We start from the raw sequence: 12,617 nt of genomic DNA on the forward strand, positions 1-12,617 counted from the left end.
GTGCATCACATTTCACTCGCTTCTACAACGTTCCCGACCTATAGTTTTCCTTCACTCTTTACTCGTTTTTTCTTTTTTTTAAGTACGTCATTTTGTTGTTTAGATATTGTTGATTCTTTGCAAGATAATTTGAGCTCAGTGCAGAGCATTAAAGTCATCTTAGGATGAATTCAACGCTTCGAAAGATCATGAATCCGCCATCTATTATCGTTGCAGTGCAAGTCAATTAATACTAGAATCACTATGCTAACCAGTTTTACGCTAGGCGAAATAATGCTACAATTAATAAGCATCATATTCAAACAGCTGTAGCATTCTTCTTTCTTCCGTTCACTTTATCTTTGTAATAATTTTTCAAAGCATCCATTCGGGGTTCTGTTGGTACTGTGATTGCTTCTCCCAATGGACTCCTGGCACCAAATATCCCATTTCGTACAGCGACTGGATAAGCAGGTGGTGGAGGACGTAAACTTGACGAGGATCCGGCAATCTGAACCACATTCCGCGGTGATGTCACACTGCGTTCCGGACTGTTGCGTTGCTGTAACGGTGAACGTTGCTGGTAGTAATGAATATCAGCTGACACAAGAGGTTTGCTAAAAATAATCTCCAATAGAAACATTTTAATGGAAATTTTCAGCACTAGATAATGAAGATGCTTTGAAAGGCAAGCTGAACCTAGGAATTTGAGAGAAAAGAAAGGTATTCACTGAAAGAAAATCTACCTCTTTTCTACACTAGCAGGACCAGAAACTGGGAAAGTGGTAGTGAATCGAGAAGTGCTCAGAGGTGAGTGCCGGGTTACTGGTTGACCAATACAAATTTCACGAACCGTATCGTTGACTGCCAGTTGTGTTGATCGGAGCTGGTGATACCCCATGGAACTACAGGATGACTGCCTATAAAGAAAATAATAGATTGCAACTGTGACTGAAGATAAGGCATTTAAACTACAAAGGCATCAAAACTGCACTACAGCTGATGACTTTTTGACTGTTGAATGGATTTTGAACCGATGAAATGCAGAGAAGACTGCGTAAAACTTGGACCAAACTCTTACACAATAACTACCACTTTTTCCCGATGTTAATTTTGGAAAGCTGAATTTCAAAGAAGAAACCTTTCCTTCATAGCTCGTCTGTCCAAACTTGCTGTTGCAAAACCATCGTTATATGATCGAGATGTCGGAAGTACTGCGTAACGCAGCGGTGTTTTTCCATCATTCAACAATAAACCAGTAACAGGAGGACTATTACAACAACTACTGCTACTTTGCCGATACGTCTCCAATGAGGAATTCATCACCTTCGATCCAAGACATGATGAAGATGGGGTTTCATCATGCTGTTGTTGGTGTTGAATTACCGCTTGTCGACTGGTATCACTACTTCCTGTTCCTGCTCCTATTGTACAAAGATCCCGGCTATTTTCCTGCAATTTCTCATCCCTTCGTATACCACTAAAAGAGATTCGAAAAAATTTCGACAGAATTTCCCATATTTTTGAAGAAATCAATTTAAAAAAACCTGTCCGAAATGGAATTTCCAGGAAGGTTGCTTCAAGGCGGTCCCGTAAGTTGTAATGTTTCTTGACGATCCACTGCACCCAACAGCGTAATTAATTCGAGATTCATATTTATCCCTATTCTTAGTTGTGACTGATCCTTGTTCTGGTAAATCGTGATCCGAGAATGCACGCTGCACTCGATCTTTGCAATTAGTGTGGTCCTGCATATGATTGTTGAAGTGGAATCCAAAAAATGTGGATCAAATTCAAAAAAATTTCTGAAAAACCACCACTACATAGATTTTACAAATGTATGGGCAATGCTGCGTAGGTTAAAAAGAAATCTCAGTTCATTTGTTGCAAACGAAAGAAACTAGTAAAGTCCTGAAAAGCCCTATTATTGCCAGGATATTATGAGTAACTTACATTCAGTGTAGGGTAATTCATTTCTCTGTAAGAACTTTTGTAAGAGACACACGACTTATAACCAACATTTTCATATCTGAAACAATAAATTATTTCCATTTAATGGTGTAGCTCCAACCCAGTCCATGCAGGATTCATAACTGCAGAGTTTGCAAATGATTGCAAAAGAGGAGTTCCCAAACTAATGATATAACAGCTAACAGTCTTCATGTTACGAAAAGCGAGATGTTTATGTATACCGCAACTGCAAATGCTAAAAGTCATATCATCTCACCGGTTTAGCTTTTTCCACATTCTGGCTGCAATGACCACAGGAACAAAGGAACTAACGGACACTGGTCATCTACGACTTGATTTTTTGGAATTCAATTATTTTTCCTTGTGCTTGACTTACACTGGTGTATGATGATTTTCAGCGCTCCGGTTCTTCAGCTTCTCCCAGGATATTTCACGTTCAGGAAGAAAATAACAGGTTTGATGAGGAAGTGGAGGTGGTTCACGCTTTGAAGTTCTGGAATCAAAAGACGGGTTCCCAAGTGATAAGCCACATTCGGCAACAGTAGTAAGAAAAGCATTATTGTTATTGAGATGATGAGCAGAATGAATGCTGGAGCAGGTTGATGTTGACGGATATCGTTGGACACACTCCCTAAACATATTATATATTCAGTGAATGAAATTCTTAAATTCCAAGTCTTCGAATTCAAATCCCAAATTTCTCAGACCTCAGAATTCCAGTTTTTGATCCCTAACACGAAATTAGATCTTTACCTATTTAGACCTAGTTCTGTTCGACTTCAATCACTTACAATTTCAAATGAAATCTAAGCGAAGCACAAAACTAAATGAAAACGATTTTACGTGGACGCTCTCCTCTTTCCATCATCATCATAATCATCATCATCTGCTTCACTTCGTTCGTTTTCCGTAGAGGTTAGTAAATCCGGGAACGAGCCTCGTGGTGTAGCTGGGCAAGATTTTGTGATTAGTGAGTTCGAATCATTTCGAGTACCTAACGATGTCGATTCAATCTGATAATCTGAACAGTTTCGCCAGGGTCCTGGAAATTCTAACCCCATAAGCCATAAATCAAAACAGATGATAAACGACAAAAACTAACCAATAGTACAGTGGCAATCATATAACTGTGAACAATGTTATGATTAAAACTAATTGCAAGAAAAATTAACCTTTACTTCCAGAAACATTACGAGTAGAACTGCTAACATCAGGTTTACTAGCCGAAAGTCGGAGCTGCGTGAGACCAAATTCGAGTCCCCGTAATTTTTGAGTCGCCGCTATCAAATCTTTTTGGCGTTTTTTCCTCACCGACTTATTGGTTGTTTTATCTTTAGCTAGACGTTCTGCTGCAGCAACAATTTTCCTGTGTAACTCGACATCCGCTTCCAGCATAGAAATTCTATCATTCTAAAGATAACATAACGAAATTTACATGGAAGTTGTTTTCAAACACAGAACATTTCTGCAACGATGAAATTACTATGTTGATTCCAATATTATAATAAAATCTGAAAAATAAGATGTAGAAAACTGACACTATCTATGGGTCTCTTAAAAACTTCTTCGCTGAGCGAGAAAGCTGTTCCAACACGTCGCTTCACTTTCGGCTCCTCCTCTCCTGGCATTAGCGTTTTGTAAATCTCTTTTGGTAATTCACCCGTGATTTCCTGTAAAACAGTGGCAATTTAAAGGCTATAGTATGAAAAAATTTGTTGCATTCAGCTTAACTTGCTAGTTTCTAAGTATTTACCGCTTCTTTGATGCACACTTCCCGTAATTCATCAAGTTTTGCCAGAAGTTTCTCCTCGAGTTCATTTTTCCTTTTCTTCAACTGTCTGTATAATTCAACTTCTTTTTGCTTCTCTTCTTGTGTTTTTTCTGCAAATAATAATTGAGATGAATCAATTATAAAAACACATGGCAGAAAAATGGAAGTTCTCACATCACAATACCTCGGTTTTGAATATCGTTCAATGATGACAGTGAAACAAGAGAACCATCGGATACTTTTGCTGACGGCATACTATTCGACAACAGCGAACTGCAAGGTAAGTGATGTTTTAATAATAAAACTTCTGATACGATGCAGAATTATTATTGGCCATAAAATTTCAAAGAGTTAAATTCAAGTTCGAAAAAAAAAGGAATGAGATAAATTTAGACCTATAAATGAAAACAGCAGAAAATATTATAGTGCAAACATGTTGTAATTTAGAACATTAGTTAAACTATTCCCGAATAAAAAATTGATCAACACCGGCCATAAATTATTAGTCCACAAAAGCAGTATTGAAATTGACTAAATTCTGCTAACGATTTGGCTGTGAAAGAAACCCACAAATCCTCTGAAATTCCAAGCAATTCCAATCTGTTATACTTCTTTGCATATACTGGCACATATATGCGTGAAAATATCAAGAAAAAGTTGTAGTTGATTGGAGATGGGTTCACTGAGCAATACAATAAGTCGTACTGTCAGTTTTAGTTTAATTATCTGTACGGTACATGGCTCTTCCATTACTTTAAAGTTTGAGAGAATTCCTTTCGTCAATAAGCCAACAGTTGATAGATTTAGAATTTTATTTGAAAAAGGTAATGATAGCGTGTTCATAAAGCAAAAGAATGCAGGATTTTTGTCTTAGGAACTCCTTAGAGAATCAAAAAATAAAACGAAAAAATGGACAAGGAGAGAGGAATGAGTACAAGTTTGCTAGACCAAAGAAAGGTATTTTTCAGAAAATCACACAAAAGTCACTTGTTAGCTGTAATTAATTCCGTGGTTGCTCCAAAGCGTTAAAGGATGTTTTGAACCAAGAACACTTCAGATCCTGCGTCATTTTATCTATTGGCTCCAAATATTCTCTTCGCTGGATGAACTACTTCCAATCAAGTTTCTACCGCCAAACCTTGATTCTTCATGAATTGGCTTCAACAGCTGATTTTAAGTCATTATTTCTTCATCTCAGAGGTCCACGATGCGTAAAACAAACTTCTAGAACTAAAAAGGATGTACGGTTGGCTCCGTCTTGAAGATGGCTTCGATTCATAATTGGTCGTTGCGGATATTCCAAATTCTAAAGCATGGATTCCAAATATTCACCGCTGATTCGGTGAATATTTGGAATCCAAGAAAGCCAAGAAAGGGGAGCAATCAAGGAATGGAAAAAAAAAAAGTACGAAAAGTTCTCAGATGATATGTACAGATTGTGACGGTAAAGTGAAGAAACCTGATAACATGAATGCAACAACAAAAAATGATGATCTATTTTGTACGCATTTAACACATGGCATTCTCACAAATGTATGACTACTTCAGTGAGCCAAAATAGTCATATATTTGTGAGGGTACCATGTGTCATTTATCAGTATTACGGAAAAAGCTTACTTCAAAGAGGGCAGTGACGATGCAACAGAAGAATGACTTATTAGACGACAAAGCTTCTCGCCCAGTTGCTTCAGTTCAACTCCAGGATCATTCGACACAATCCTCTGAAAGTAACGCACAGTTATCCATCCAACCGGGTAACACCCTCAAATTATGCCATCGATCTTTAAACGTTACAGCATAAGTGCCCCACCCGCTTATTTCCTCCCCTCCATTTGTCATCTGACCGATAGACAATCCAAAAAGCGATTGTAGCATTTCCGCTATTATAAGTTCTCTATCAAGAAATATCTTAACAATATATCTTAACAAGGAAATAAAAAATAGCTCCATCAGAACTTTTCCTCGGGAAAAAGCTTTCTTGGTATAAGGAAACTAATTTGAAACAATAGTGAATGCGGAGTTAAACACTAAGATACCACTATTTTCGGCAAACGATAATCATTAAGGAAGCAGTCCATTTATCTCCTCCCTTTTTCTCTTACTCGTCCCTCTGTGATGAGGACTGTTGACAGTTAATCGCAAACTAAATTCATTCCCCACATTAAGACCAGTACAGTATATTTCACTGAATGACGTGTCAACTGAAAGGAAAGCTGAAGTGCTGAAAAATAAGACAACAAATAAACAAATTTGGTGTGCAAAGAAAATGTGGAACTCATTCAGAAAATCCTTTGTCCATCTGTTCTCCTTTTTCCCTCTCCCCCCTCCATCCATATCTCTCTCACTCCAATAAAGATTACTAACGACTAACCAACTTCGTCTGGTATCGTAGTAAATTCTTTTAGTACAGTTCTGCTTGCATAAAAGTAAAATTAAATAATTTACAACAAACTCTCAAATGAAATGTAGAAAACGAATGGTCTGGAAAAGACGGCAAGCGCAATTTTTCATAGGGACAAAGAGCAACTGCACTCTTTTCCAACGACACATTTCCATTCAGGCAACTCTTCTTTTCACTATTCAATACCAAAAGCTCAAGTCTTGCAACAAGCTAACTTTCATGACAAGATTATTGGCTTTCTCATTCGTATATCTAAGAAAAACCTATTCACCTACTTAGCATGTCTATAACATCACCATAATCATGATAACAATCGAGAAACTAACGATAGGAAATGGAGCATGGAGAAGATCTGGTGGTGAATAATTCAGACACTTACCACAAGCCAACTATTTCACCTCATACAAATGATCACGGCAACTAACAATAGGAAAATTTTCAATTTTGATGCTATGGCATGGATTGCAACCAACGCAACATGCACCACATCTTCTGACTACAACGATGGACGATTGGATTGTTTTGTTCATTGCTGGTATGATATATCGTCTGATTACGTGCGTATATATAATATATATGTGTTGTTGAGAGGCTGAGAGACAGTGAAATTTTGATTGAATCAAAACCATCCACTGTATCGCGTGGTACAGTGTGTAGTAGGACAGAATGGTGTCAACGATCGTCTCTGTGTGGGCTATTATTGTTTCCGAGTGTGGTGGTTGTTGTTTTCGCAGATGACTCGCTCTTCTACAAGTGATCGTTTGCTTGTGTAACTTGCTGCTTTGAGTGGGTGGTCGATTATGGAACGGTTTCTCTGGAGTATTGGGATTATTCGTTAACCAACCAAATGCCCCAACCTTTTTTTGTTGATTTGTATCTCGAATTATTGGATGTTTATATATTGCGAAATGCTCTATATTAAGCACCCGCAACATACTTTTGAGGATAGTTGGCTGACACTTCATCCGAAATAGCTGTTACAGAGAGTCCAATGAAATCTTGCATTATTGGAAACAACAACCGTAAGTGTTCCAAGGTGAGATTAAATTAATGTCAATAATAAAACTTGTGAATGCCACTCAAATGCCTACTCATTATGTTAAATGAAGGTTTACATTCCAAATAACTGCTGAAACTCAAAAATGCGATCAAGCATTATTTCATATATCACTAAAACTAGGTAATGCAACACAATCTCAGTAAGTCGACAGGAACACGAAACATATAACATTACTACTGGGATTAAGTAGTACAGTCAGTAAGCATATTCAACAAAACTATCATATCATGTCAGTTATCGGGATGGTTTACAGACTTCGCTGTCGCAGCCTGAAAGGACTGCAGTACACAGCTATCTTTTCGTCCTACTAAAATTACTGAAAGTCATCGCGGTATATAATTCATTATGATTCCCATTCCCGCGTGAATTTGCTTATAATTTATCCGCTGGTTACTACCTGAAATGATTATCCTACCTATTTTAATCACCAAAATCATCTTTAAAATATACGATTTGAGAAGCAACAACCATCAACAGTTCGAAAATTAAATGCTGAATCCAAGAATTTGAGAAAAGTGTGAAAAAAGCAATGATAACACCGGAAAAATACAAAAAATAGTATTTGATATCTCCCCTCGGTACTTTTATCAGTTCTCCGGAATTTTGAATGAGTTAGTTAACAATATTAGCTTAAAATACTTCAACTGGATGCTTCAAATCAGTGAAAATATGATAGACAGACTTATTTTGTTAATAAAATATATTGACGGTAATGACGCGATGTACGGATACAAACACTAACAAAAATATATGTAACGGGTAAAACGTGCTTATTGGTTGAAATATTCATTCCCTTTCTCTCAAAGTTACTGTATAGTTTAGCGCGGAGAAAGAACCATACAATGTTAACATCCACAGTCTTCCATACCGTTTTATGATAACAAACCAATTTTTTTTTGTACAATGCAAGAATATCCTTCATTTGCGACAGATTTTAGAATTGGGTGTGTACGTCGATGCTCTAATCAATTATAAAACATGCTCTCGATGCTCTAATCAATTAATCTTCGATGCTCTAATCAATTATAAAACACGTCAATAAAAATTCACGGCGACAGCTACACACAAATAATGATATTCGACGCACTCATTCTACTCATCAAGAAGCACAACAAATCCACTGTCCTTGTTAGCATAAAGAAATCACAACGAAAATGGAAGTAGAAAGAATAACCATAGATCAACATTACTTTGGAAAAATTAATGGATATAAAAGCAACACTAAAAAGACTACGTCTGAGAAAATTTTATTTCATTAATTTTAAAAAAATACTGAGTGGGAAGATGTTGCACTCACCTTGGCACTAATACATGTCCGTTGATCCAAATAAAACTGATGGAGTGAGATTGCTGTTGACCAAATTGTTTTGCACAAAAAGTTAGTATCACAGTAGAAAGCATGTACTTGTACAGCAGAAGATGCAATTGATCGCCTGGATATAGACACTCTAAAAACAGTTAAATCACTTCTAAAATCAAGTACATCACAAACCGCTAGGTCTAATTAACACACATTTCTTTAAATAATAAATTATAATCCTATCACTAAAGAAAATACTGTATGTCTGAAAATGTAGCAAAGATTCACTGCTGTTTCCTCAAAATGAAACCTACTGAGTCGTGGGATCTCTCACAGCTTTTGCTAACTCATCATCTGAATCCAAACAACCCGTACTATCCAAAATACTGTTTGCATTGCCGGATGATTGTATCACCCTAAAAATTTTCCAAATCACCAATAAATGACGGCACTTAATACTTTCAGGAAGGAACTCATCCGTACATTCAAAAAAGTAAGAAACAGACGATACATGAAATTGAAATCGAAATCAAATGACAAGGCACAATTCCGAATGGGAAAAATGAGGTACATAAGAATCATCTTTCTACCAGAAGCAGTGGTAATAGTAATAGTAATAGTAATAGTAATAGTAATAGTAATAGTAATAGTAGCAGTAGTAGTAGGAGTAACTAGTAGTAGTGGTAGTAGTAATAGTAATTTGTTGTTTTGATATATTTAAAGCAAAAATTTTCCGTTTGTCACAGGTTTCTCTGCAACAAACAATTGAAGCATTAGGAGCTAGGTCCTTCGCACGAAAAACCCACAAATAAAACAATATGCATAAGTAAAATAATATATGTTCTAGAACTCAACCGCGTATTCCGTACTTCGATCGAGAATTTCCGATCCCGGTAATAAAGATTGTCCAACAAAGACCAATTGAAAATCTAAAACAGAATCCGAAAGAGTAATCGAAAAGCCAGAAAGCATCTATTTGCATAATGACTTGCATTGTAACATATGTCGTCACGCTTTTTATGAAGTTAAGAAAATGCATCATATTAATATGAGCATGCTAGGTTACCAACTGTGCATAATTGTTGGTTTCGTGAAATACTGATAAAGTGAAAAACATAGGTATAATCCAAAAACTTTGCTAATAAACAGGAGGAAAAAAGTAAATGGAATATTTTAAGCTTGCTCTCTGCACATTTCAATGAACAATTAAGAAACGGAAGTTAATGCTGAACGACTTTAAAACTGGGATAATAAAGAATGAAGAAACGCACAACTATGAATTAGCAGTAGGTAGGAACCTTTTTTGGTTTGGAGATGTCAGCTGGATCATACTGAAATATCCCCTTGTTGCTGATGCCAACAGTCCACGGCTGGCCAGCTTTATCGCGCACTTGATAAAAATGACATCCATGAGTTGAAGATCTTTCTGCGGTTTGTAAAAAGCTGCAAACGGCATCGCTTATTCATTCATGCATCTGTGTCAAATCCATCAGTGTTTACTTGAAATGTTAATTAGTAAAGAGAAGATAAAAAAATCACTACTTCAGAATTGCAACTCCTTTAGGCACGCCACTGAGATCCTTGTACAATTCGATCACATTCTTTTCAACATCCCCTAATGATATATCGTATGTGTGCAGTATCCCACTTGGAATTGGTATAAGCTCTGCTAGTGCACATCGTGCTTTTTCATCACTGAAAATGACTGGATCAATTGCGCTTTCGTAAACTGTCATTTTAATCCGAAATCTTAAAAAATCATGAATCAGTAAACAATAATGCCCGTTGCTTACTCGTCATTGCCGAGACTCACCTTACCATGTGTCAACAATTTTAGAAACGTAATGAACAAAATGTGTCGCGCAGTATAAAAAACGCTTAAAGCATTCAACAGTTCCTAATTTACGTAAGACCTTCATCAAATGATATTTTTTAAAGAAGCATCACATCATCAGCTAAAGTATGACGCTCAAACACTACCTCACATAATTGCCACAATATATTTGTAGGAAGCTGGATGCAATCTTATAATATTCCAAATCCGTGAATTCCAGTAAACCCTGGAAATGCTTTGTAGTATCCTGCGCAAATATATCCCAAAGCAGAACTAAGCTGGTAACAAAGCTTTTTGATCTGTATTTAACAGCTTTCGTTAATCTAATGTGCAAAATCTGCATGATTAGTAATGAAAATGTAAGAGCAACAATATAGAGATGAATTTACTTTAACTAATCGCTTGGCTGTCTCCAAAAAATAGAGTTCAACAGCTGATGGATGACACAGAGTGAGTACTGAATCAACAAAGAACCTAAAAAGGAATAAATGTAAAGGTTTAAAAAAAAAAAGAACAGTATCATTTGTTTGATGATGAAATTGACACTGCTTGATTAAGAAACATTATCTCTGGAAGTTTAATTCCTCTTACTTTACGCTATCACTTGTCATCAAAACACTTACTTTACAGTGCCATTTAACTTCAAAATTCCTACTTTACACTATGGTGTAACTCCAAGACGGCATGTAACTGATGAGATTTTCGAGGGATTTCATATTCCAAGACCCGTCTATCCGTGGGCAACCAGTGATACTGTTCGCTGAAAATATTGCAAAGTCTAAGCAATGAGTGCAGTAGCAAACATACTTAGCAGACACAATTTCCTTTTCAGTTCCACGAACAAAAAGTGCAATTTACTGCATAAATCAGCTCTCTTCTACTTCAGTTCCTAATTTCGATTTGAAAGCAGTCATATTTGATCGATTATGTTTGATTATACTGCCTCCGGTTACTTGCTTTCCTACTTCTCACACAATTATTTTCTTGTTTTCACCTTCTTCTTGTAGTTCACCTCACTAGCATGAAAATCATGCAGCAAGATGGTCTAATTACTACTTAGCACATAAATCGGTTTTCCAGTGGATGCGGTCCAGTTTTAAATTTGCCGACAGAGAATTCCACATGATGGTTTCGCATTGGCTGGTATATAATAGTCTCCCCACGAGCTTCTGGGACAAGTCCAATTCAAGCTAACCATTGGCACCGGAGTAGACATCACAATGGAACGGTAAGTATGGCTTCTTGAAGTTGAGAAAAAAGTAGAAGGATATTGTTGCATAGAATATTTGAGATCGAAAACATGGACCAAAATAAACATCAAACATACAGGTGATCTACATAAGCTAGTCCAAAGTACTGCTTGTCGGCATCTTTCAAGGCCACATGACTAGCGATAATATTCAATAATTCATGGACAACTAATCGTGGTTGTATAATAAGCTCCAGTTGTTGTCCATCTAGTAAATGTATTACGGAACGTTTACCATCGTGCATCTGCAACAAATTCTTCTTTAGGACTGTACTAGCAATAGCACTGATTATTTGTCTCCCTTTATATATCGTCCAGCAACTACAATTAACACACTTCAATCCGTTCATGGATTTGACCGGATTTCAAGGTACTAGCACGAAATTGAGGCAACCACATGGTCAAGCATAAATCATTCATGTGATATCAAGGTAATTTTGGAGTGTCTTTTTAATGCGGGAAATCGGAGTCAAATCTGTCTCTTGGTTTACCTTATCCAGCATCGTGTACCGCAGTATTTTAATCCACTGCAGAATACAGGAATTCCTGGTTCAGTTCTGGGAAATCCTACAATTTTATCCTTCACTCTCAATAAGTGATTCTACCTTCCACAATACAGCAACAGAGCTGGCAGAATGACAACTGCCAACATCACTTTATTTATTTGTTTCGCTATTGGTCAAGGAAGTATGACATTGACGGGACGACAGAGCAGACCGAACCGAAGTGCAACGTGCAAAAAAGAAGACAGAAAAAAAGGACAGATCGATACCCCACTTTCACAAGGATACAATAGAGAGCAGCCGTAAAAACGTTACGAGGGAGAAGAGAGAAGAGAAAGAAAGAGAGAGAGAGAGAAGGGGAGATAGAGGGAAAAGAGGAATAGATATGGACAATGCGATGAATACTGCCGTCCGTTAACGAATTGTAGCGTTGACCTTTGTCCACTATCCTTTTTCCGTCAACCTCTTAACCTCTTCTCCTCTTTTTTCCCATGCTTCTTCCGCTGGAAATTATTTCCTTCAGGTCTTTTTGTTCTTAACACTGCTAGT

At 36.9% G+C, this 12,617-nt stretch overlaps 1 protein-coding gene across 1 annotated transcript; it reads right to left on the reverse strand.

The window, feature by feature from the left end:
• Nucleotides 1–298: 298 nt before the first annotated feature.
• LOAG_08451 (GRP1 binding protein) lies at nt 299–11,810 on the reverse strand (the record flags this gene model as incomplete). The annotated part of the gene is made up of 21 exons (XM_020447708.1): nt 299–596; nt 726–899; nt 1,121–1,431; nt 1,527–1,727; nt 1,933–2,008; nt 2,327–2,581; nt 2,794–2,992; nt 3,123–3,360; nt 3,489–3,620; nt 3,704–3,831; nt 3,906–3,994; nt 5,339–5,442; nt 8,480–8,630; nt 8,797–8,898; nt 9,338–9,411; nt 9,781–9,925; nt 10,025–10,231; nt 10,463–10,542; nt 10,706–10,790; nt 10,972–11,076; nt 11,644–11,810. 21 exons carry the CDS (start codon nt 11,808–11,810, stop codon nt 299–301), a joined length of 3,321 nt encoding a protein of 1,106 aa, XP_020302091.1.
• Nucleotides 11,811–12,617: the final 807 nt, after the last annotated feature.

Source organism: Loa loa, assembly GCF_000183805.2.
Source record: "Loa loa unplaced genomic scaffold supercont3.223, whole genome shotgun sequence".
Lineage (NCBI taxonomy): Eukaryota > Metazoa > Nematoda > Chromadorea > Rhabditida > Onchocercidae > Loa > Loa loa.